Source organism: Calonectris borealis, chromosome 7, assembly GCF_964195595.1.
Source record: "Calonectris borealis chromosome 7, bCalBor7.hap1.2, whole genome shotgun sequence".
NCBI classification, from domain to species: Eukaryota; Metazoa; Chordata; class Aves; order Procellariiformes; family Procellariidae; genus Calonectris; species Calonectris borealis.
In genome coordinates, this window is record NC_134318.1 from 11,267,262 (window position 1) to 11,293,783 (window position 26,522).

Below are 26,522 nucleotides of genomic sequence, written 5' to 3' on the forward strand. Positions count from 1 at the left end.
CCTGACCACAGATGCATTTGCATCTGAGAGGACTCAGCTACTTTTTTATTCTGTTTGAAATTCACTGCGCAAAACTATAACGCAATTGAGCAATGAGCAGTAGAGCACCTGCAGGCAGGGTGCAGGCACCTGATAGCAGGATGACTCAACCCTCTATTCCTCCAGTCTGGTATTCAGTTGTATTTGCCTTATGTTTGACTAAGAAATAAACTGCTAGATTCTAGACAAATACACTTTCATAACACTTACTTACTATATGTTTTATTTAAAACTTTAACATACATTTATATATCATTGTGATTTGCTTAGATCTACACCGTGATTGTGCTTTGGTAATAATTTTAAAATTATGGAATGCAAGGCAATTGAGAAAGAACACACAGAAATGATTTAAAGGCTGACTTTTTAAAGAGAGAGCTATTAAACAGGTTAGTCACGATCATGACTCACTCGAATTGAGTCATGCTTACTTTTTGGTAGCTATAGATTATCTGGTTTTCCTGTTTTTCCACGCAGCTATGAGTAATGCTGTATTAAGAACTATTACTGCTTTGGAGAATGGCTTTTCCCTACTCTGTGTGATGCCCTGTCTGAATACATTTTTGCATTGGGTAGTTTACAATGTCATTATTTGGCCCGTTCTTTCAAAACACTTGAGTGGCTGGTTCATAAAACAAGCAATGAAATATGTGCCAAGTGTTGAGTCAAGGAGAGAGGCAAGCAAGTAAGGGACCTCACTATCAATCCATCATTTGCACCATTTCTGGGGGGGTTAGTAGGAGATATTAATAGTTATCCTGGTTTACGTTAGCCCTTTTGCCACTTACAGTGGCTGAGACAGGAGCTTTGGGGTAGTTATACAGAATGGAGATGATCTGTGAGGAACAGAAAAAAAAGTATGTCCTGAGATGGTAACTGGGTTGATGGCTTAATAACTGTTGAAGCTGGGTTTGGATGTGTTGGGTTTTTTCCCTGCTATATTGGTAGTGAGCATGCATCAACACAGCTGTAGTGTTAGGCATAATCCCAGAGTCTTTACAACCATCATTCTAGACACAAAATTAGCATAATATGTATTGGCCAAATGTTTTCAGCTTGGTGGCTACCTAAAATTAGTCTGAAACTGTGTAGGTGCTTAAATGTGGGTTTGGGAGCCTGGATTTGGGTTAGAAAATGTAGGTTGTAGTTCTTCAAGCATCAGCAAAGAGAGGGAAGTTACTGTAGCTCTGAATATTCCTGAATATGCCTACATTTAGACTGCAATATTCATTGCCCTTTTTTAAGTATTGTCATCATTTTTGTTAATATAAAGGCAAGACGTCGTTTACTTGTAATATTTACAGCAAAAAAATAGATGTTACAGTCAGGTTTCAAGGATTATTTATTATTTTTCACGGGCTCTGCTTTTGAGAATTTTTCTAAAGACTCTGATTCTCTCAAAAAATGGATAGCTCACCTAGAAATAAAGCTTTCTTCCATGACTGGTATCTTGCTGATCGGTGCTGCATGACTGCTAGATGAAAAATATTATTAAAATTAGAATGAAAATGTCTGTCTTATTTTTATTTCTCTGCTGAATAATGTAAAACCAAAAACAATTTTCTCTAGTTTATCAAAGAGGTCAGGGGACAGACAATTTGAGTTAGAAAATGTGATGATGTCATGAAGAGCACTCAATGTGCTTTACAACAAAGGATTTAAATGCCTCAAAAGGGAAAAGTAATTTTCACTGCCCTTTTGTAACAAAACTATTGCAATAGGTAACAAAGTGGTTGTCCTGGCTTTGGCTGTTTCCTGCATAAATGTCTTTCCCATATGCTTCTGCTTCCTTTCAGCAGATCTATACAGGAAATACTTGAGTCACAAATAGTTTTCATTGGGACCAAATTTATGTGAGAAGAGGTCATTTGTTTAGTGTTATCGGTTGTTGTAAAGCTGCATAAGGTCATCCCAGAGAAAATTCCTGCTTTCAAATTCTTTTTGAGCCTTAAAAGCTGTTGCTAACCTGGGACGAGAACATATTAAAACAAATAACCAACAGAAAAAGAGAACATGGAATGCATTTTATAACCGAAGGACTGACTGCTGTCCTCTGTGTGTGCTACAGCAGTTTGCTGAACTAATTTTGGAGACCTCAGTGAGACATTCTAACTCAGAATGAAAAGACAGCTCTTTTGCAAAGTCTTATTAAGTGAGATTTGTCTGGGTCCTTGGAAGAGGATCTCCCCTTAGGAGTTGGAAAGAGTTGCAAAGCTTGACCCCATGAAAATCATGGGCTGTTTAAGGACCTTTCCATGGTGCCATAGGTGGTAGATCACCTGTGGCCTGACTGCGTCAGAACTCAGATCTTGGTATTTGGGGCAAGAAACTCCATTACCTAAGAAATGGAGATGTCCCAGTGGCCCTGGTACAGGGCATGTCTGCAGCCATGCTTGAGCTCAGTGCTATCTCAGGATATTTCTTGCATAGCAAGGGAACCAAGCCAGCTCACAAGATAAAAGCACACATACTTAAGCAGTACGCAGTGCGGCAGGAGAATAAAAAGCCAAGAGTACAGATGGTGTGTGGTTATGTGGATATTTGTCCGGCTTTGTAAAGAAATTAAGTCCTGTGTTCCCTGTGTTTCAGTGCCTGCCACAGGGTTTCTCTCTTCCCCAAACAACCATTATGCAAAAGAAAATGCTTTTAAGTAATGAGAAGGTAAATTCGAACATGTGTATAAGACATCTTTGTGCCATTTACCTCTATTTTCTGTAGGGTTCTGGTTTTATGCCACAAAGCTGAATATTATGTAACAGGATTGTATTATTTAATTTCTGTAGAGTCCTGTGTCCTGTCCTGGCTGTTTTACTGTGTTGAAAGACATAATCTGCTGAGAATGTATGTTTGGGTGAAATAGAATTTCCTCTGTCTTTCCCTTAATCTAAGAGAAAAAAAGAAAAATATTTTGCTTACTGGGAAAAACAAAACAAAATGTGTTGAGAGTTAAACATTTTCTCAAACTTCGGAAGAACAAACTTTTATCTGTGCTGAGGAGTGATGCATTGTCCTTCTGATAAGTTAAAATAGTAGGTGGTAGGACACTAACACAGATCATGAGCCTGGATAGAAATAGAAGCCAAATAGAGGAGGACTACTTGCTATGAGAAGAAATTAAAACAGCAAGGTAGAAGCTGAGCAGGAGTTGACCACTGACTGTGGCTGCTAATATTGAGTGGTTTATTCATGGCATTTCAGTGAAATACAAGTGCAGGGGAATATGCCATAACTGATGAGAATTTTCTGATGTCAATGGATCATGATATTGGAAAAGTTAATGGTCTGAATCGGTGGTTTTCAAATGTCACTGACTATATATTATAGTGAATAGAAATTCAGAAAAACAACTTGGAAAAAAAAATTGTAGGATTCATTACCATGCATTTTTCATGGTGGAAATGAGAATGAGCAACTGGAGCTTCACAAACTCCCACAAAAATAGATGAGCTAATGCCCAGAAGTAAAGGGACCTCCCCCAGCTGCACATCACAACTGCGTTTTACATTGTGATTGTTTGCTTATGTTGTTTGTTGTATTTATTCTGGATTTCGTTCATGCCTTCCTGTTATGTCTTCCAATATCAGTTTCATTCCTTTTGCCCACCACATTCTTTTCTTTTCTGTCTTTTCTGTTCTCCCTGTCTGAAATTGTTTGCCATGTGGGCAGCTTTTCTTCTCTATGAGAGGTAAGATGGCTGGGAAGAAATATTATGCTGAATTGACAGCCAGAAATAAGTTAACTAAATGCAGTTCTTGGCAGGCTTTTACCATGGCTCAGAAGGGGTTCCAGAGAGGCCTGTGAGAAGTTGAATCTGTCTTGGGTTTATATTTATGTGACGCATGCAGCAAGTTCAGAAAAGGACATGTAAATAAACACATTACATCAATTTTGACTTAATCAACTTCTTTTCTGACCCTACCAGCCCCTGAAATTAATAAACACTCGGCAAAGGAGTAACAAGGTTATTATGTGTAAAGATACTGACTGCAGTGAATGGGGTTAAAAAGCTCTCTGTGGGATCCCGTATCTTGTACAGTTGTATCTTGTGTGTGCAGATGGAGATTCCTTGCTTTTTCAGATATAAGAAGCAAGGTTATCATCAGTTTTTCAGAAATTTCAAATGTGCAGAGTAGTGTGGTGTAAAGCTAAATTAATTCCTAAACATCCATGTGTTACTGCCCGTATTTTCTTTTGTTTCTAAATGAGAAGTAGTTCTGGTTATTTATTATGCTATAAGAGTCTTAAGTTACAGTTTATACTTTTGTAACTGCATTTATTACGGTTCTCTTTCTGAATTTCTTGGTGTCACGCAAACAGTAGTGGTTATTTAGAATTCTCTGAATATGATCTAAATTCATAATAGAAAGTATTTTGTGTTGAAGTTAAATGGCATATAATGGTGTAGTTTTACATTTCATATCTCTGATTAGTTTATACATTAATACTTCATAATGTGTCTGTACCAGTTAGATTTTCCTGCAGTGCAACAAAAATAGAAAGTAGGAATCAAGCTATGAAAAATAAATATTCAAGGACTTGAAAGGTCTGTCTGGCTTTATACCCAAAAAGTATTCAGGCACATCGGATCAAAGGGATCAGCCCTGCTGGACTATAAATATTGTGGGCAACGTCCTCAGGTGGTGTAAACTAGCACAGCTTTGCATGGACCCCCAGTACAGCTGCCCAGCCCTCTGAGGGCAGCCTGTTGGTGTTTTCTGCTTGTAGTCGGAGAGTAGAAATATACACACACATGTTTTGTAAACTAGGAAGAGGCTTACAGGGGATTCAGTGTGAATCTGTTATTAATGTTATCTGAACGGTCCCTCAGACATCAATAGGACTAATCAGTGGTTGTCATGTGATGCACAGTGCATGCTTGGGGAGAAGGCCAGGTACCCTTTGAAAACTTAATTGATGATAATGGAGCTTTTTGATAATGCTAATTAAAGAGGTGTTGCCTATATGTCACTGAGAATAAGCTCTGACATTAGGCAGCAGTTGCTGTAAGTTGGTTTTGTTATGTGACTTCTACATTGGTATAGATTTTGTTTTATATCATTCTGGCTTCTGTGCTGTTGGGAAGACAAAGCTACAAGTGAACCAAGGTAGTATGTACTACTCTGCTAGTTACATGGAGGATAGTGAGCAAGATTTGCAAAGTACCTCATAAGTAAATATACTACTACAGACAGATGTGGAAAAAGGCAAATACTGAAGTCTTCCAGGTTTATGGTTCTGTGAATAGATGTTTAGAAGAAACATAAACATGTTTATACACGCATGCATGTGTGTATATGTGCACACAGGTTACACAATAGGATTCCCAGGTGGTGAGGAAGGGCTCTGCAAAGGGAAATCTGAGAAAAAAGCATGTGCTTTCTTGTTTATTTTTTGCTTTCAGAAAGCAAGTAGAATACCCAGCATAATCAGCATTGCTCTAGATGGCAACAGTCATCTTCCCAAGAAACAGCCAAGAATCATGAGGGTACCTTCATACATACCTTGCATATGTCTTTCTCTTGTCTGGGCTTAACAAGAACCAAATTGTGTGGCTCCACATATCTACAGACCCAACAGAAAAAGGCATTAATGTTTTTTGAATGTATGAGCAGCTCTGTGGTTGGTTTTCCCTTTACTTTCAAATACTCAACTTTTTGAGAATGTGGTTTAGCTCAAGTTCACCTTTCCGTTCAACTTTGTATTGGAAAATGCTGGGAAAGCTATACATTTAAGGCTTAATTTGGCATTCTTGCTCATAAATTGCAGTCTGGCCTCTACCTATATGATCACATTCAAATTGTTCAGCAAGATCTGCACTCTTAGAAAGAAAAGGAAATTCTTGAATGTTTGAGAGTGAAATCTGTCCCTAGCTGAGCTGTCTAGTTCTCTGTGGTTGTCTTCAGATGAAGAAACACAGAGTATGGAACTTCCTAATTCTGTCTTTCCTTACTTTTGATGTTCACAAGATGCTAATTCCTCTTAATAACTTTACTATATGTAATACTAATTAATACTGTTAATGTTTTCTTTTGTTTTTAGTAGGCCTCTAAAATAATCAGGCTGGGAGCGTAAAGGAGGAATGTGACCCTGCAGCATTCCTGCACTATTAGATAGCTCGGGCAAAAAAAAGGGAACACTGTTTTAAAAAGCCACCACCACCAAAACAAACCCACCAAAACAAAACAAAAAAAAACCCATTGTTGCGATTATCTAAACTCATTCTCCACACATGCTCTGCTCCAGGGAAGAAGTATTATTTTTTACATTGTCTTTGCCTTTATTTGCCTTTCTTCTATTCTTACTATCACAAGCAAAAGGAACATGGTGAGCTTGCAGACACATCAGGCAGATAAATTAATTCAGAGACATCATTCTTGCAACTCTGACGTTTTCTTAAGAAGTGGTGGTAAAGATCAAGGCTTCTTAAATAAGAATGTTTACTTTTTGATGTAATGATCTGTTGAAGCATTCTGGGCACCTCAGTAGAATTAGGGGTGTTATGTGTGTGTGTATTTTTCCCCATCTTGCAATGCTCAGAGGAAAAACTGGTTTTGAATTAGTGCTGTGTTGAGTCTAACCTGACTTTGGTGTTAACTTGCTGGGAACACTTTTGTCAGATGTGGCACTGGATGACTGCAGTCAAGCAAGTTTTAGTGCCTATAATGGCTCAGTCACTAGCACCAGTTTGACTGGTACAGTTGGGTTTATCATGCAGCCTAGTGCATACTGGATAATGATTCTTGGGCATCTCTACAGAGATTTTCAGCAGAGCTGATGGGACTTCATAAAGCAGCTTGTTCTTTAATAACAAAATTAGTTCTGTATTTCCAGCTTAGCACACTTACTCAAGTCAGCAGACCTATATGAAATAGGCTTATGCTAATTAACCAGGGCACCAGTAGCAGTGTAGCCTTCCAGCAGGGAGCTTAGTGTGATTACCTGTGTTCTTGGGAGGTTTCCCCATTGGCAGGGTTAGTGCTTGCTCACGTGTGTGCACTTGAGCTGCAGAAATGTAACCCAAGTGATGAGACTGAAGTGGTTCACAAATCAGAATTTCCAGTCTGCACAAAATTGTGCATTTCCATGATATTTTTCCCTTTAAAAGAGCAGGAATCTGACTGATGTATGTCTGTGCCTTTTGAGCTACAGGGTAGATGTACCTCCCCCAGTGCAAACTTGGGTGTGCTATGGGAGTGTGTATGGGATTCATGGGCCCACTGCTTAGAAGGCTTGAGTAAGGAAGTATGTGCAGTTTGATTGCTCACTGAAATATCTTCAGAAAATATAACCCTGAAGGTCTGTGCAGTTGCACAAAGCTTTATCCAACCCAACATATATACACCTTATGGAATTGCCCTGGATTGGATTATGACAACTGTGTCTGTACCTACGTTCAGCATGAGCTTGTCTGTGCGTTTTAAGACATACAGCAAGATCAGCTGAATGCCTTTTCCCCCCAGGTCCATTCACTCAGATGATGTGCTAATTAGGTCACTGAGAAAATCAAAGATACAGAAACTGGATTGAGTGCTCACCAACCAGCTCGTACATATAATTGCTGTATTTGAATTTAATTTGTCTTAAGATGTTTTCTGATGTCTCTGAGAATGTTACCCATAAAAAGGCAGGCTGCACGTCAAGAAAGTAAGTCAGTGAACACATGAATATTTTGAACCACAGAATGTAGCATTCGGTATTTATCACTACAGGAAAGAGGCATGTGACTTCTCTCTCACATGGCAGTTCCTTGATTTATGCCTTACTGATTGGAAAATAGCAAAAGTATCCTGCAGGATCACTTTCGAAGAAAGAGCATGGCACTGGAACGATCCACAGTGCTAACATTTTGCTGCAGGATGATCCCTGCTCTTATCCCATAAGAAAGTCCTGTATGTTGGAAGAGAACGGACTTGCTGAAGGCAGAGATGAGTTACTGCAGAGTCCCTCAGTTTGTTTTCTGCTTAAATAAAAGTGTTCTATCATAAGTGTGACCCTCAGAAGTAGTCGTGTGACCTGACAAGCATATTTAATCTGCTCCTTGGCAGAGTTGAATGTATTTTGTCCATGAAAGCATACGCTGTGTATGCATACAGGTAGGATTGAGTGTGTCTTTGTGTTTGTACAATTTGAGAGGGAGATGAAGGACTGTTGGAGCACTTCAGGGTATTGCTACTTGGCAGGAACACACGTACTCCAGGGCAAACAAATTTGCTCAATATTTTTATGAGTCTCTGAGCTCAGCTGGTTCTGGCAGGGATGACTTGACTTCATCCAGAGAGGCAGTAGGGGGGAGATCATTCCAACTTTCCCTTTATTTGGATAGTGAAACATGAGTAACTTCTTCCCAGAGCTGGAGGGAGTCGCCTTGGGCTCCTCGTCAGGCACAGCGTGTCACACCGCGTCTCTCGCGTCCCTCCATAGCGTCTAGTGCAGCTCCCTTGTACGGCCTAACCGTAGTGCAATCTGTAATTGCCTCTGATGCAGCAACTTCAGCACAAGCACTTTGGACTCTGTGGAATAACAAATAATAATAAAGAGAATAGGCTTGGAATAAATGCTAATCACACCCTATAGGATTGCACTGAATTTGTCATTAGATAGTAGATATTAAATGCAGAAATACTAACTTTGCCAGAACCTTAGAGAGTTTAGAGTTCTTTGTAAATATGTAATTCTCCCTTATTTCCCAATACAAATTCTTCGTTATTCTGTAGTTAAGGCTGAAAGGCCTCATCACTTACCAGAGTCAGAAATGCCCTTGAGAGGACACAGTCATTTACTGAGATGAGCAAATTCTGGAAATTGAGGCAAAGGTTCTGTTCTGCAGGTGAAACCAAACTGCCAGAAAGTCTACAGGGGATTGTGTGTGTGCACGTGTGTGTTTGTGAACATTTAGACAAATGTAGCTTGGCAAGCTTCACTATTCCTCCTTTTTTTCTAGCCTTTTGATCTTGATTGTTGTGCTCTCTTCTGTTTGTCCTGCAGCCAGAATTACTTCTGCCCACTTTTGTCTCACTACCTCTCTCTTCTTTTGCAGTCTTCTGCAACTAGACCATACTATTTTTGTAAAGCATTCACTGCCTGATACACATTTATGGTGCCAACTAATGCTGTTCTGAGCTTATGAACGTATTGTTTATACTGAGCATGTGTCTCTATTACATGCAAAACTGAGCTGGAGGCTAAGTGATTCCTGCTTCAATCTTCCTCCTGACCCAGCAGTAATTCTCTTGATGATACAAACCAAATAAAGAATGGAATTTCTATGCCAATCTATTTGTCAGCCATAAATAGGCAATATATTAGTCAAATTTTCAGAAGTGAACAGCAACTTATTTCTGAATCCTGGTCTCCAAAATATATGTAGATGTTTTCTTTGGAGTTCTTTGACGTCTCTGTTGTCAGCTGAGAGCTGGCATGTGATATTTATGTTGGCTTGATGAACATTTGGCAAAAGAGGGTAAGAACAAATCTGAGTATAAAATGGGAAGCTTTTTAACGGAGAAGGTGTCTTTCCATAGGTATGATATTGCAAAAATATGAATCATGTAAGCTGTTCAGCATAAATAAGGAAAAACTGATTTAAAAGCCTTTATTTTCAGAATTTCAGAAAGATGTATTTTAATGACTTCAAAACATGAAGTCCTTAAAACTATATCTGCTACTCAGTGGTGAAATCCGAAGGTTACTTCACATACAGGTGAAGCATTATTTTCATCAGGACTTCAGGATGATGAGAGACCTCACATGTCATCTGAATGTGGTGATGAATTTCAGTATTTTAGAGTGTGATGTTTTATAGCATTTCAGGCGTAATTGACTTTAATGTCATTATTGAAAATGAAGATGTAACAGCAGTATTATGTTTTCCCTGCACCTGGGACTTAGAAGGAATGACTTAGAGATGCAGGTTCAACCATCTTTGGCTCTCCCTTGTAAGGTGGGGTAAGGCTGGGGGCTCTTTGCCTGCTCTAGTCTCACCCAGAGCACATGGGTAGGAAGCAGGTGAAAGGAAGTGGGGTCAGCCAATAGGTACAAGCCAATATCGTTGGTGAAATAAGCTTTTGCCCCTAAAGAGAAATTACTTCCTTCTGTGAGGAAAAGAAGAAAAGTTATTGTGAGTCTACTGTAATTCCTCCCTCGGGTTCCCCCATGAGCAGGATGGCTTCATCTATGTAATTGGGAGATTAGCTCTGAAACAGGATCCTGGGTTTAGCTGGCCTTTACTTTCATGTATTTATTAATACTATTCTGTTTTACATGAAATTTATTTTTTGTTGCATGATTTCACAACCTTGCAAGCAGAAACTATCCAATAACACTGATCAAGCACCATCTTTAAAACAAATGGAGTGTTTTTGAGTATTTGAGTGACCTGAAATAAATATAAAGTGCTTGCCTAGAAGAGACTTAGCAACAGCTGTATAGCACTGAAGTTCAGACAAACAATGGAAAAGTGATGACATTTTAAACTTGGTCTCACTGTAAAGCATCCCTGTTTTACAAACTGATCTTCAGTCACACTCCGTTACTAGTAATAGCAACAAAACCCTGCAGTATGTTTGCATAGTGGATGAATTAGCAGAGAACTTCACCTTAACTTTTGCATGTAGAAATGGAGAAGTTATGTTTACAAGAGCATTCTGTGTTCGCTTCCCTTCTTGTGTGGGTGTAAGTAGGGGAGTGGGGATAAATACCTAGTCTCTTTTTAAGCTCTACTCTAACCAAGCTGTGATGCTTATCAGTGTGATTTTGTGATAAAAATTTGTGATTCCTCCACTACACACTTGAAATGCTAGCTATAAACCTAGCCTAATCATTAAAAATCAAGAGCCAAGCACTTAAGCATTCAGAAATACATTTATTAAAAATAATATCAGATTTTTTTAATGGCCCTCTACTTTTTGAGCATGTAAATTGAGTTTTTGATTGCCACAACAGCCAGAAGCGTAACTTTTGTTCCGGTGCTTTCCTGCAAATAGAAAAACAATAAAGAAATTTATATTTGCATGTTCAGACCAAAGAAACTGGAAATAGGAGAAGAAAAAAAATTGAAATTTTAGGTCTAATGCAAGATCTAAATGCTAACCATTAAATTTAGCTTTTCTCCCAAAATCCAAAATCTGCTACTTTCTAGGGCAGAAATCCCTATAGAGTGGCTGTGATATTCTGACCCCCTGGTAATTTGTGCCATTATAGAAATTGACATATATAGGCAAATATGGGAAAGAAAAGAGCAAAATAGTGTGTGCAAGGAGGTAGGAAGGCTGGGAAGAGGTGAAGATAAGGTACATTGTTAGCGCTGTTGGTGACAGAAGGGAAATTGTCACGGCTGTGGCTCCTGGCTGCTGCTGCTGCTGCCTGGGAGATGTGTGTCAACACCACGCAGCGGCAGAAGCTGCTGCGGGCAGGAGGACGCCGCATCTCTCTGTGTCCCTGCTCCGCCTGAGGCTGTCATCTGCGAGGTGCCATTGTCACAAACAGGAGTGCTCATAAGATACTGTTGTCTGCATTGCCTTTTCCTCCCCCACTCAAACAAAAATAAAATCCCAGCTCTGGTATGTAGCAGTGAGTTGTTTGTTTTTTTTTTTTTCCTGCTGCTGTGAGATTTCAGGATGATCCAACAGTGTATTTACTGGATTTGAGAGGTGTTGTTCAAGGGGGAATTCCACTGCTGCCTCAAAACCAGCAGTTTGTGGTATCCTGAGCTGACCTCTACTGAATGTATTACATCAGGTCTGAAACATTTTGTTGCAGGAGCACGGCAGCCTATTCCTTTCATAGGAATGGTTTCATCTATTGCTTGCTGTTAGCTTAATAACCTTTTGCTACTTGAACTGTCCTTTCTGCCAGATTATTTTTTCATAGCTTCCCCTGGGGTTTGGCCATGAGCTGAGTGTATAAGAGACCACTAAACAAGAAGAAAAAACCTCCAGAGATCTTAGCTGAGCAACCCTATTTAAGTAAAAAAAACAACTGTGTTTGATGAGCCAATTACATAGAGAAAACATTTAAAGGACAGAATGCCAAATACTTGTTTGTAAACCTAAGCCTTTATTAACAGCACTGTTACAGTTATAAAAGAATATGATCCCTTTCTGAGACTCACAGACTACCTGCATCCCTGTATTAATTCAAAGCGCTGCTGGATGGGCTTTGTGAGTGTTGTAGGACTAATCCCTATGGTTCCTTGATTATGAGCATGTGCAGAGCAGCCGAAGGTACAGTCGTGCATGTAGAGCTAACAGACAGAGACTTGCCTTGCAATGCCATGTTTGTGCATGTGTTCCTACAACTGAGAAGGATACAGGGAGCCTGCCTGCCTTGCTGACTTATCTGATGTTTTCTTGTTTCTGTTTCAGCATTCAGGATAATTCCTTCAACGCGACAGCTTTAGCAGAGTAAGTGAACACTTTAAAGATGTCCTTATTTTTAAATAAGAATGGTGAGTTTAGTTACTGTAGAGAATAATTGTAAGTAGTATGTGAGAAGTCCCAAGCTATCTGTCACATATTTTGATTTAGTTTTTTGTAATCTAAGTATACTATTGACTGTATGGAAAGGGTTGCATGAAACAGCTGCCTTTACATGTTCTGTGACCATTTAGCAGTGAAATACCTTTCTGGGAGAATATATGTTTGATGCACGTCACACATGTTTAAATGCATGATTTTCAGTGCAGGATAAATCTCCTGTGAAAATATGGCTTATTTCTGGTCCTGATGATCTTGACAAACACAAGTATGTCAGTTTTCTAAGAACACATGGTCTGTACTTCCTGCAAGCATTATTAGAAAAAAAAATTCTGTACTAATATTTTGAAAAAAAGAACTATACATTATTTATTAGGCCATGTACCAAATACATCATTTCTTTATAACCAATTCCATAAAAACTCATTAGAAGGCCTTTCGTATATATCATGATCATAAGGATATATATGTTGATTTTTTTTGTGGTTGTTTTACAGAGACAACAGAACAGGACAAGGGAGAACATTAGAAAGCTAGAAAGGCAAAGGCTTTAGGAACTATTACCAATGAAATGGTCTTTATTTTATACCAGTCTAAAACACTTCAATTTTGGTGTTCTCTACATTATTATTTTGTATTTGTATTATTTTTTGATTGTTTCAAAAGCTTTTAGGGAAGATTCTTCAGCAGTAATGTGCCAAGCAGTTTCTCAGGAAGGAAATGATTTATAGATTTGTGTATTAGGTGAGTTTTTCATTGCTAAAATGCTCATAATTTAAAAAACCCTAGCTGGACAGTGAACTGTTTGCCTAAGTGTTGTGGGGACATGATACATTCTGAAAGCAGGCCAAGTTGTAATCATCTGAGCCATCCCTAATTATTGTCAAAACCACTACAGGAAAAGTAACATTTCATAGTGATCCAAATAATTTCCCTCTCATACATTGCTCGCTTTATTTGCTTACATTGCCTTGCTTTATTTAATATTTTATCTCAGTTACTCTTTTTGTGTGATTGTGGCAGATATGGAAAGATTTAACAGAAGCTAATAAATCATTAAGTAATTTTTTATTATTTTCCTGTGTCCCTATTAGTTAAGTGGTGAATTATGGCCTGTAAAATTCTGGGGTGTTCCCCTTTCACAGAAGAATAACCAGATTACAGATAGTACATTTTTCATATTTTTTTCTCCTTCCCTTTTCTCTGTCCCTAAGTACATCCATTGTTTTCCATAGAGATTCCCCTGGAGTGGCCCCTGTGTGTGCCTCACCCTTGAGGTTTCTGGGACTTGAAGGTGATGCCCTTTCTCTGTGGTGCTTCATGTGACCATAAAGACAAGGGCCAGGATGGCACAAAAGCTGACTGCGCAGTGCCAGCACAGCCCCTGGGGAAAGGGAGAGGGGTGCAGACGGCTGCCGAGCTGAGAGGCAGCAGCATGGCAAAGCTGGGGCTGGGCCAGACATTGCCTGGAGGGCGACTCTCCCATTTAAGCTGTAGTTGGTTCTGTTTCAGGGGCTTTAATTTTTAATCTTATCTTCCCAAACATAAAAGTAGAAACATGCTTTTAGAAAACAAAGCAAGCGAACAATGACATCTGAAAAGCATTGTCCAAATGAACAAACTTAGTTTCCAGTGTTGATTTCCCTAAATCCTGTTCAGATCCTCCCCCCAAAGCCTGTTTTTGAGAACTGCTGAGGATACACAATTCTTACTGATTTCAGCACTGGTTGGTTGTGCTGGCCATATCTGAAAATAGGTTACTTTTATTTAGCAGAATAAAGAGAGAGCTTGCCATGCAACTTTAGACGTCCCCATTTGACAATTTCTGTCTTTATTTGTGGCAAAGGCAAAATCAGGGCTTCCTGAATGGTTTAAAATCAGTGATACAACACTTTCAGGAACATTTCCCCAGACAAGGCAAGTGCCTGGGGCTGCTAAGCTTCCAGCAAGCCATGTGTGCAGCCTGGTTTAGAAGTCGTTCCTGTGAGCATCTTAAAGGTCAAGTCAGCAAAAGGGAGCAGTTTTCAAGTTGTACTGAAATGGCTCCTATGGAAAGGTGAAAATGGAAGAAAGTTAAAAAAGCTAATCCCATTAAACTAGAGATCCTTGGAAGAAACATACAGAGGCAATACTATAAAGAGCCAGAGCAGCAATCTATCTAGACTGGGATCCCATCTCTGCTCTGACTCTGGCCAGTGGCATAAGATCAGTAATGGATGTACTTATTTTTAAGACACATATCCATCAGTCAGTAGTTAGATTGGGCACTGAAGGAAAAGGATTCACATCACTGCTTTTGTCAAAAGCCATACTTCCTGCCCAATGTAAGCTTCAACCCACATGGATTTACGACTTGAAGCTGTTCTGGCATATGCTCTGATGTTTTAGGAATGAGTGAGATGCTGCTTCAGTTTTTGGGTTGGTGGGAACTCTACTACGTGGCCACAAGCTTTCACGAAACTTATCAAACTCTTGACTATCCCTCTATCTGTTAAATATAGCTAAAGTTGGACAACAAGATTTAAAAGTTACTGGTAAGAGGAGAGGAGTGTGTGCACATCTGTGTTGATATGTGCAGACAAGTGGCATGAACACATAAGCTGCATTTCTTAAAGAAACCAAGGTAAAAACACTCTGTGCTTTAATGCAAATATCCATCATTATATCATGGATTCATCCTTTTAAAGGTCCTGCTATGGTCTTAGCCTCAAGCACTGTCTTGTGTCAGTGAGCTTTCTTGGTTAATATTTATTCTTACAAAGAGAAAAATTTCTGTTAACAATTTCAGAGTGTGTTGCTTCTGAACTTCCTCACAATCTTTTTATTGCATGATGGACACAGTCGTCTCTGATTCATTATTCCTTTATCTTTCCTATCTACTGCTATCCGGTTATTCAAATTCATTTTGTCGTGCTCACTTATGTTGTTTATAAGTTCTGTCTTGTTTTATGACTTTTATCAGTTGCTGGATGCTGAGTTAGGATCTCTACTCCTCAAGATCACCTTATTACAGCCAGCTCAGTGAAAGCAACCCCCAGGGCACTTCCCCAAGTCAAGGAGTATGCACACAAGTATGCACACATAGACTTGGCTGATGAAGTCATCCATCGTCCCTCCAGAGAGTGGTCCCAGTTGCCAAAATGGTCTTTCAGGACTGAAGGCTGCCAAGTGTGGCGACTGGTGAGAGGAGGGGGTGAGTGAAGCCAGTAGCAGAGCTGCTTCCTCTCACCTCCTCTTCCTGTGGCACACGCAGGAGAGAGCGTTTGTCCCTTTAGAGGGTCCCTGGGCTTTGTTGACTGTGGCTTGGCCCATGGTGCACAGCGCGCCTGGAGGCACCTTACCCTATTCTCGTGTCTGTGCTGGGAGCTCTGTCCATCCAGCTCTGACCTTGACACTGTCTCTTCACAGTGTATTTCCTTGCTATGTTTTTCTGCCTCTGAAATTTTCCATTGTGTTTTCCATCCAGGTTCCTGGTTCCTTTCGTACTGGGCTTCCTTCTTCATACCCCCAGTATGTCCTATCCTCACACCTTGCTGGTGTCAGAGACCCATAAGGTAATTAGTGATAGACCAGAGGGGAAGGTGTGACTGGCATCTGGAGGCAAAGACAACTAGATTTCTATAGTGAATTTATCCAGTTTGTACATCAGCCCCTGTCTTCCATCTGTCATCCCACTTTGCCTTGTGGGGAAAACTGCACCCATTGCAGGAATATTGTGTGATTAGGGGCGATCTGCAACTGTAGTTATATGTTCCAGTTGCAAGCAGCAATGCTTGCTTTCATCCATATGCTGATGTATTCAGGAAGTGTAAACACTTGAGTGTCCCTTTAAATATTTTCTGCTGCAGTCTGGCTTTTGATAAAGATACTAGCAGAAGACTGGTGGGAAAGAGGAATATATTAAAAACGTTGCCATCAAATTGCAACTCAGAGCTATGAATTTATCACTTAATGTACTCTGTCCTAAGTGGGGCAGCTCTTCTGAAAATTTAACAAGTCAGCGGAAGTACAGGCTGCTTCCCCCATAATGAAGAGATTCCTCTGCCAGCAAACTTCAAGTGATCCAGGCCTGCTTAGTGTCTGTGCCCTGTGAGTGTGAACAGAGGGTGAGGAGAGGGCCCCGACTTTTCCCCCAAAATAATACCTAGAAAGGGTGTATGCATATTTGTTAGGAGTATATGCATATATATGTATGTTTATCTGAAGAAAGACTGCTCATAGGCTTTGCAGTTGTATCATTCCACAAAATTCAGCCATGCTGCACAATATAGTGTTCAACACTGAGTGGTTAGCGTATTTATCCAGACTTTTCTTTGATTAGGCAGCCTTATGAAAATTCTGTTTTTTGTAACTTAAGGGGATGTAATTGATTATGATTCTTCAGGCATCTTAAAAAATTCTGCTAGTTCACTTTTTAAGACTAACGATCACTTTTATTTGGGGATTCTTTTTCCTGCTGCACAAAGAATGACTGCTCTACTATAGTTAATATTTTTGTGAGTCTAGGAGAAAACACCCTTAGCTACTTGTTTTTAATTCTTTTTTTTTCATGTGAAGTGTACTATAAGCAATTAAAATACAGAATTTCTTGTAATTTTCCTGTAATTTTTATGGTAACATCTGAATTCTTTGTCATCATTATTTCCATCTGGCTGAAAATGATATACCAAATTGTGTTCACTTAACATGTCAAATCCTCTTCTTCCTCTGAGATTTAGACTATCATGGAGCAGCTATGGCATTAAATGATCCCAGCTAAGGTGTGAGAAGGAGAAACCTGTTTATACTTTGAGCTGCACTGTCATGTTATTAAAAGCTAAATTTTTGCAGCTGGCAGAAAATCAGCAATTATTTTGTATCCATTTTCAAGGTGTGACGGGGATTCAGACTCTGCACATGAAGATCAGGCAGCCAGTTCCAGCCCCAGGTATTCTACTGGAAATTTTATCTGAAATTCGTTGGCAACAAATAAAGCTGTCAGAGTGCTTTCGTTAAACCATTAGAATGAAAGCTTTATTCTCAAGGGAATGCAGAATTTCTGGGGTATTACCTGCTAAGGCTATTAGTATTTCTGGGAAATGCATATTTGTCTTATGTGTAAACTTATGTGTAAACAATATTAAGATTAATTACTTTTGTTATTATATGAGTAAATATATTATGGTCTGTGTTCTTAACGTCACATCATACTACTTTCATTCTGATGCTAATATATTGAATTTTACTGTACAGCAGCTGATACAAAGTAGTAGTAAGCAAGTAGTAGGTTTTGCAACAGTGCAAGGATATGCTTATTGATGAGTGTCTCTGTGGAAAAAAAAAATCCTTCAAATTGTAATTTAACTGAAGTATTCTTGAGGCGTGTGTCTCTCATGGCTATGTTAGTATATGTTGATTACTAGAGAATGCAACTTAACCTTTCAGAAAGATTTTTAAATCAGATGATATCTTAAAATTAGCAACACTTCTGCACGTTCTTGAAATGCCTGTAGGATATAAAGCACCCTACCCTGTAACTATAACAACTGCCTTGGACCACACTTGCAGAAGGCATGGGCAGCAATGGTGGTTAACTCCATAGGCACCCTGCGAGCATCCATCTGGATGCTGATGGGCCACAGATGGAAAGTGAGTTTGGCAGCTCAGAATCCTTAGGAGAAAACATTGAATTAGCAAGCTATGCTTTCTAAAAAAATCTCTGGGAGGTTTAATTCGATAGTCCTTGACTCGCTCGGTGTGGAAGTTTCACACCAGGAGAGAGGTCATCTCTCAGCTAACCATTAGGATTTTACCAGCTAAAGTTAACATCTGAAATTCCACCTGCAAACTAAGCAACAGCCAGGGATTTCAGAGCAGTAATGCTGATCTGCTCATCCTGCCAACTAAGCAGGCAGCCTCGCATTCTGCATTGCAGTAGCTTTCTTAATGGTGCCAGGGAGACACTCCCAGTGGAAGGCATTAGATCAGTCTAAGTTTGGATTGATTGGGTGTGGATAAGGCTAGCAAGGTGTTCTTAGGAGGTTGCACTCTGTAGGCTAGATGGAGTTTGAAAATATCTGTCCCAGATTCAGTGGTTAACTGAGCATCCGTGAAGCAACAGTGTCTGTTTAAACCACCAGATATGCTGTTATACAGGAGAACCTCTCCAAACTGAGAGTGTATGATACTTGTGCCTTCTACCCAAACACATCTCTGGCTGTTCAAACCCTACTTTGTAAGCCTACCTCCCCCACTTTGTCCAAAAGCCCTCAAAACCAGAGACTGTCAGAAAGGAAGTGTGACTATAGGGAGGAATTATTGTACGTCACGACATTTTTGTGAGATTGTAACCTAGTGTGAATCATTGGACAGGGCAAGGTCTTCTGCATGAAAAAGGTAGTTTCAGATTTTATTTGGAGAATATGAACTATACGGATGAAGTGAAAAAGTGCCTCTAAAACTAGTCTTATTTAAATGGCTCCACAGTTGAATGTGTAATAATACTAGCAGTAGTTTAGCTTGTGATTTGACAATAAACAGTAGCCTCTCAGATTCATTTTACTAACATATGCAGTGTTTGGTGTGTAGGCTACTCAACTTGGTAAAATTAAAATGCCATGAATAGCTAAGAACTTGTTGCTGTTCTTCCTTCATAATGTTTTGACAGGTGTCTGAAGTCCTGCCTGATGCATTTCAATTTTATTTTCTTGCAGAGATGATGATAACAAAGAAAATTATCCGGACAACGCTGCTGTCTTAGAGGAAAGGCAGCTGCCTTTGCAAGATACTCAGCAGCACAGGCAGCAGGCTGTCATTGACTACGCTCTAAAGCCTGAAATGGGCAACTTAAAGCTAAGAAAACCTAAGCCCATTGCAAAGCTAGAAAATGGAAAAAGCCATGAGGAAAGTCAGGTAAAGAACTAAACTTACCAAGGGTAGGTTTATGGCACAGTGTCTGAGCAAACATACCTTTTGAAATGCAAAGTGGGACTCCCTGGTAATCCATGATGTGACTGAGACCCCACAATAATCTACCCTGATTTTCAGGGACCTGGAGTCCTGGAACCTTTCTGTAATGACAGACAATTTATTTCAGCCAGGGAATTGCAGAGAGGGGTGTGTTGCAGCTGCTATCAGAAGTGAGTGGAGAGCATAGCTGAAGATATGCAAATATCTCTCTTTAGATTTCCTGTGACTGCTTGCATCAAATATAAAAATCTTGGTAGTTGCAGCACTTGATTAGACTTTTTCTGTTTTGTTTATTTGACTGAGGATCTCTTGTGCTGCTATTTTGGCTGCCAATGGAGAGATTTTGTACTTTCCCTTTATCTTACTCTCTGTTTTTTCTCATCTTTAAATAATAAATCTATTCCAACGCAGATTCTGGTACCAGTGCTCTTGCCCACAGGCTTCCCCGGGTTGAGCTGAGGGAAGCAGAACTGTAACTTTTCTAAAGGCTATAAAAGAAGACAAGAAATGAAGAAGCTTCTGCTACTGTCTGTGGAGGTACATTGCTATGGAGACTCCAGAGTTAACGCCTCCCAGCAGCTGCTGGAAGTGCCTCTGTTCTCCCCTGGTGCTTCCCAAATCATGTCTCATGTGCAGTGTAAGGGATAGAGCTCTGGTCCAGGTTTAACGCCTCAGCTAGAAATATTCTCATAACGAAGATAGTTGATGTTAACATTGGTAGATTGTTGGCCTGTAGTAGACACAGGGACTGAGAGATATCTGTACTTACATCTCTTCTTTGATGTGTAATATATTTGGCTATTTTCTGTCTCTCCTCTCTTCTTATTTGTGGATAGAAATTTGCAGAGTGCTTTCTGTAGTGCTTTGAACCCATCATAGACCAGGAATGATTTTGGTTCATTTTTTCAAATTTAGAGTGGGAATTCATCATTTTGGATGGCATGTCTTACCTTCTAAGTGAGGAATATCCTTTTGAATCTCAGAAGAAAAAGTAAAAGCAAATGGCATCCCAATGGTATTATCATAGTCTCTTTCAGAATATCAATGTCAACTCTTGCCCTAGTCTTCTTGCATGTTTTTGCTGGAGTTCATCCCTGAGATGAAGTAATAACTGCTGATTTTTTTGTAACTGTATTGCGTTACTAGGAAATGTTATTTAGGCTGCAGGGAGATGAGGTGTGCATGGTTATCAGCAGATAAGAAAAATGATAGGAAATTTTGCCCTATGAAGAGCAAGTGGAGGAGTATCAGGAAGAGGAGTCATGAAGAAGTCATAAAACAGGGCAAGATCTGTCTCATAGATCATCTGCTGCTCTCTCAGCTACTTCAGTGTCTCCTGTCTGCCTGCTCCCTGTGTATGTCGTGCCCGTATCTCTCACCCAATGAAAGCTAGCACAGCACAGATTTACTGCTCTATGGTATTTTACATGGCTTAAAGTGTTAATTGAAAATGTTGATATTCTTTCAATGGGAAACTTTTCGAGTATGTCATTAGACTACCATATAATACCAGTGCAACTTAGATATGCAGCCTCTGGAAGGAAAAACAGTGTCAGGCAGGTAATTGTCATGTGACTCAAGGGCTTGAATTAGGAAAAACAAAAGTGGTCCTGGGCCCCCACACTACCCATAGCTCCCATCTCTGCCATACTGGAATAGGCAAGATGTGTAGGCACTATTTTATCTTACCTTTGATTTGATGGGAGTACTTGAGGGATGAAAGCTAGCGTAGAGCTTTGAGTGTAATATAAAACATAAACACAAAGCAAACATCCCTCCATAACAGGAACTCTACTCATTCATAGAGGGAATTGTATCCTAGCACTGTGAAAGACTTTTCGATGGATATCCTATATCTACACTGAGTTCAGTGGTGCTTGCTGTAGAGGAAAGAGTTTGCCTTTTGGAACGGTTTGCAGAAGGAAGCTGTTTTAGAGAAAGCATCTACCAAGCCCTTCATTTTACATAGCCTTCCTTCTCATTAGTAAGGATGTGCATGTTCCTTGACCCTGAGTGCTTGCCTTGCTGCATCTTCAGCTACCTCAAGGGCTTTTGCTCTTAAAGAAGCAATCATCTGGCTCCTGGCTTTGTTAAAGGTGCCTATGAAAAACGAGGCTCTGCTTGCAGGAGAGCTCTGCAAAGGGTTTGTTTCTGTGTGGGGGTTCTCACTGGGATGCTTGATGTGTTATGACCTCCCAAACCCTATCGCAGCTGTCTGTGTTAGCAGCCCTAGTTGTCAACTGATAGCAACTGCTTCTCTCCATTTTGAAGCTGAAAGCAAAGTGCTGCTGTGTTGTTTCTAGTAGCTGTTGTTTACATGTATATGGCAGGTGGTTGTTATCTGGAAAAGTGAACCAGACTGATGCTTTGAAACACTGTACAACTGCATATACCTTCCTTTTGTGAAACACCTTGCCACCAAGCCACTCAGTGAGATAAATGATGTACTTGCAAGCAGCTGATGTTGAGCTGACAAACAACAATATCTGAGTACATATATTTATGAAAGAAAAGCAAGATGCACTGCACATGGCGATTAAACTGTTCATCCTTGTTTTCCTGAGTTTATTGATAGAGTGCTTTTTTAACAGTCTCCTCACTTCCCCAACCTGACTTCTCTGTGGCATCAGAAAGAAACAGTGACGATATTGCAGTGACAGTATCTCTTTTAAAGGTGTTGCTCTGAGAAGCCAAGGAAATGTTTGCTACTCGCTCCTATGTGTTATAAGCCCATGAGTTGCTTTTTTAGAAAATTGTCCCTTTAAAATCAGAATAGGCTATTGGGAGATAAATAAGTTTGCTGCATTTGTTGGAAGGATTAAAGTCTTTTGGATGGGAACCAATTTTTTGTGCCTTTCTACTAGTGAGAATCCAGGGGATTTCCATTGTAGAAAGGTCACTGAGAGGGAACAGACCTCTGTGTTCAAGTAGAGGAACGATGGCCAACTTGGGGATTTTGAGCTTCACAAGGCTCTCAATCTGCTGAAGTGTGATTCCTGTGCCTCTGATTTTTTTGAAACAAGTGTAGTACTGTGGTCATGTACCCTAGGTCTTGATGAAGAAAAGGTTATTAAATTTACAGTGATGATTAACAGGACCCAGTCTAATAAAAGTGCAGTACCAAGTGACTTCACTTGACCACTTATCAGCTGCTAAAATGTCACTAGAGTAAAGCTGTACCTTGGAGATTGCATGCAGTTATTTCTCTGGGGGCAGGAGCTGGATATGGGGGCAGCTCAAAGTATGGGAAGAGAGGCTTTCCAAAGTATGGGAAGAGAGGCTGCTGGAATGTGATTACACTGCTGTACTCCAGCTACTTGGTTTCATCTTTCCTATGATTTCATGAGCTGCTTTAGCGATTCTGCAATGTTAATCTATAGAAAATCAAATTAATTAGGATCTATTTGACTTCAAGAGGTGAGGAAGCATATGCTCAGAACTTACTCCGGGGAGTCAGTGTGAGAACAGATGGTGAGGAATGGAAAGTCTGCTTTCCTTGCCTCATCCTTTCTCCTGTCACTCACCTTTGATGCACAGTCACGAATATAGATTATTAAAGGAGTCATCCTCAAATTCCGTATTGATACTGAGACATACTTATAAAATGACACTAAATGTGCTAGCTAATAGGTAGAGACAGCAAAAGTTCAGTTTTAAAGTCATATTATCAAGGTAAATGACTATAAAAATGGAGTGGTGGCTTGACAATAAATGCCTAGAGATGGGAATGCTGAAAAATGCTCTGTGAAATTTTGTATTCTAGGTATAAATTAAGTGGGCAAATTGCATGGATTTCAAAGAACTTCCAGTAATTTGACATTAAAACTGTGGTTTTAAATGCACTGGAATGAAAAAAACAGAGCCGATGTTAACACATTAGCTACACAGACACATGAACATGTCAGGCAGTCTGCAAGTTCCACTTCAGTTTTTAGGTACACTGTGTTTGTGTTTAAACCATACCTCCCATTGTGGATTAAATCTGTTCAATTCACTGTCCATTAAATGTACCTGCTTATTTTCTTGTATGGACTAGCATTTTCAGGAGGGGTAGGAGACACTTTGCTCAGGACTTCAGTCCTGGCTATTTTATATATTGACACAGCACTATGAGGTATGCCAGGGCTGTGATCGAAAATGCTGGTGCAATGTTTGCATGGTGCTTGCATTTGAAGAGAGACAGAAGTGTTTGTATGTTGGATAAAGCATCTGAAGGATGCAAGGCACTTTCTGAAGTTAAAGAGCAGATTAAGCTGCTGCTTAAACACAGCAAAGGTTTGTATGCCTGTACTGTAATTCAGATGCTCTGACAGACATGGGTTATGACATGCTAAAAAAATTGTAGCTTGTGAAACCAAAGCTGATTTTTCTCAACATGTGTATCCATGGTAATTTTTGGCTGCTTCTAAACCCATGTATTATTTTGTGTACAAAGCAAATATCATGGTAGTGATTGTGCAGCACTGAGTCTTCTCAGCCATGCCTGGAGATTTCCCTTTTCACAGATTGCTTACCAGATACAGCCTCATTGTAGAAGCTTCACTCTCCATAGTGAAAAAGAAACAAGAATACAATAGCAGACAGCACTATACTGTTGTGCCTTTGACACATCAGAAATGGATGGAATAGAGGTTCCATCAAGGGTGCTTCCCTAGGGTTACTCTTTAACATGCTAATGACATAACTTGTGAACAACAACAACAACAAAGAAAAAAAAAAGAAAAAAAAGAAAAAATAATGAAAAAACACCCAAGTCCTCAAACATCAAGCCTGCAAGTGAGCGCTTATTACCAGCACATACTCTTGTCCTCAGCTTTCCCTTTCATCTAGCAGAAACCATCTTGAATTGCCGTGTTCTCTCTGCTGATATTGAAGAGGGGTATTTGTTGCAGAAGAGGCTTCTGCTGAAGCAAGTTTACCACTTTAATGCAGGTTTGGTTTTGCACCTTAACTGGACTGACTTTCTTTGACTGATTAACTTAAATAGTACAACACCACGAAGGCTTCAGCCATAAGGTAGACTTGCTTAACTTGAAATGCGCTTGTTTCACTCATTTACGTAGCACCCATAGTTTTCTTTTTACCTGTATTAATAGCTTTTGCAGTCAACTTCTGAAGCTAAGCATGTCCAAGTGTAAATGTTGAGGCTGTTGCAAGAACTCTAGACAAGGTCTTCAACTGGTATAAGTCAATGGCTGTTGCCTCTTTCGGTATTTTTATTGTATCCTGAAACTCCATGTTGTCATACGATGGCATAAAAAGCTAGGATTGAAGTCCTGACTAGAAAGGTCCCCTAATAATGCTACTACAGTCATAAGAAAGTCATCTCCTGAATTCCAGTGTTCCGACCTCTTCCCTCTATCCCCCCAGTCTACATCCCTCAGATTTACAAATAATACAAATTCCCAGCTTCAGTTCCAGATCTTTTTCTGAGATCTGATTTGTAGTCTTCCTATGTGTCTCTGTTATTAAATCTCTTTGGGAAAGAATATTTTCAGTATGCGTTACAGTGATGATGCAGAATTCTTTCTTCCAGCTTTGCTGGAAGTTACACTTTTTAGAGAATATAGTGTTATTCTTTCTACTTTCTTTCATGAGCAATACCTAGCAAAATGTAATCCAGTCCTTACAAGAGATTCTAAGCACAAATGAGGAAAATGCCTGTTCTACCTGGAGACCATCAAACCACTGAAGATTTCTGGGCAAATAAAATAAGCTGAACTGGTTCAATCCACTTGTACCTTGAACTTCAGTGAAAACTATTGTGTTGACCTATTTAGTCCCCAATCATTTTTATATAACTAGGGGAAAATAATGTTAAGATAGTAATGGAAAAACTAGAAAAGCTGCAAAAAACTGCTGTCTGTTTATAACCCGAATTGTTGTTATCATTTTTGGATAAAATATCATTCAATTCAATAAACTGTATTAGATAGACATGAGGAGAGGGGGAGACATCTGTTCTAGAAGGCTCTGAAGGAGACAAAGGGTAACAAAAGCAAGAGTAGCACTAGTCAGTTGAGTGAAGCTTTCACTCTTTTTGCCCTGACGTCACCAGAGCTTCATAACATCTAGTCTGAAAAAAAGACAGCCTGTAGTTTGGAGGTCTGTTTTGGAAATTTGCCCCTTGTGAGTAGTAAGTATGGTTGGAAAGCTCGATTAACCTCTGCTGGGTCAGTTCTACTGCAGTGGCTGATACCAAAGGAAACTATTTAATGTTAGCACAGGTCTCTTCAACTTGCAGGGAAGGTACTTTCAGACCCAGGGCATGTCTACACTTCATAAACGCAGTGCGGGCATACCCCAAGGACGGACGTGTGTGTTAGAGTTAGCGCATGGCTGCTTCCTCCTGAGTACCTTCCATTACGATGGCGACAGCTGCCTCTTTCTGGAGATAGATTTCAACACTCTGTTTATACTCATCTCATAGACTAAGTAGGAGGAATTAACGTTCACTTATCCAAAAAATATCCTATAGTTAAAATGTCGTCATGGAGAGGAAGTAAAATGCCAGTGATCGAACTTTTTATTTATTTTTGCCAGGGTTTGGTTTTTTTGGTGTTGGTTTTTGGGGGTTTGTTTTGTTTTGTTTTTTTTACAAGATCCCTTGTCCTTCATCATTGATTTTGAGAGGTGGGCACTACATATTTCTCCTGAGAGGAGACTATTTGGGCAACTTCTTAAATTTAAAACTTTTTATAAAGTTGACAATTTTATAAAAGTGTAATTTAGTTTTGTTTAAATACAATGTATCTAAACAAGCTTCATTCATAACCTGTAAAGATGGAACAGACTAAGAACGAAGTAAAAGCAGCCACTGTTTTTGCAAATGCAGAATGACCTCATCTGAGTCCTATCCAACCTTCCGACTCCCATGCTTCCAACTAAGCTTTGAAACTGGAGCAAAATCAGATACAGTGCTTTACCAGGGGAAGTGAACACTATTGTTTTCCAAAGCACATTGTATTTTAATTTTGTAGACTATTAGAGCAAAATATTGCATGATAAAAGCTAATAAAGAAGTAGGAAAAAGCCCCACTTTGATTATCACATTTTCAAAGA

The 26,522-nt window shown here is 39.6% G+C and overlaps 1 protein-coding gene across 3 annotated transcripts in view; it reads left to right on the forward strand.

The window, feature by feature from the left end:
* Positions 1 to 12,264: 12,264 nt before the first annotated feature.
* The window catches only part of FAM13C (family with sequence similarity 13 member C), a 54,932-nt gene continuing 40,674 nt past the window's right edge, over positions 12,265 to 26,522 (forward strand). Inside the window, exons 1-3 of one of the 3 annotated variants that reach the window (XM_075154279.1) lie at positions 12,265 to 12,440; positions 17,383 to 17,439; positions 19,205 to 19,403. In XM_075154279.1, the coding sequence (XP_075010380.1) occupies positions 12,379 to 12,440; positions 17,383 to 17,439; positions 19,205 to 19,403 (318 nt within the window). In that variant the 5' untranslated portion in view covers positions 12,265 to 12,378. The remainder of the gene's footprint in view (positions 12,441 to 17,382; positions 17,440 to 19,204; positions 19,404 to 26,522) is intronic. The other 2 variants (XM_075154281.1, XM_075154278.1) reach the window with 2 other exon arrangements.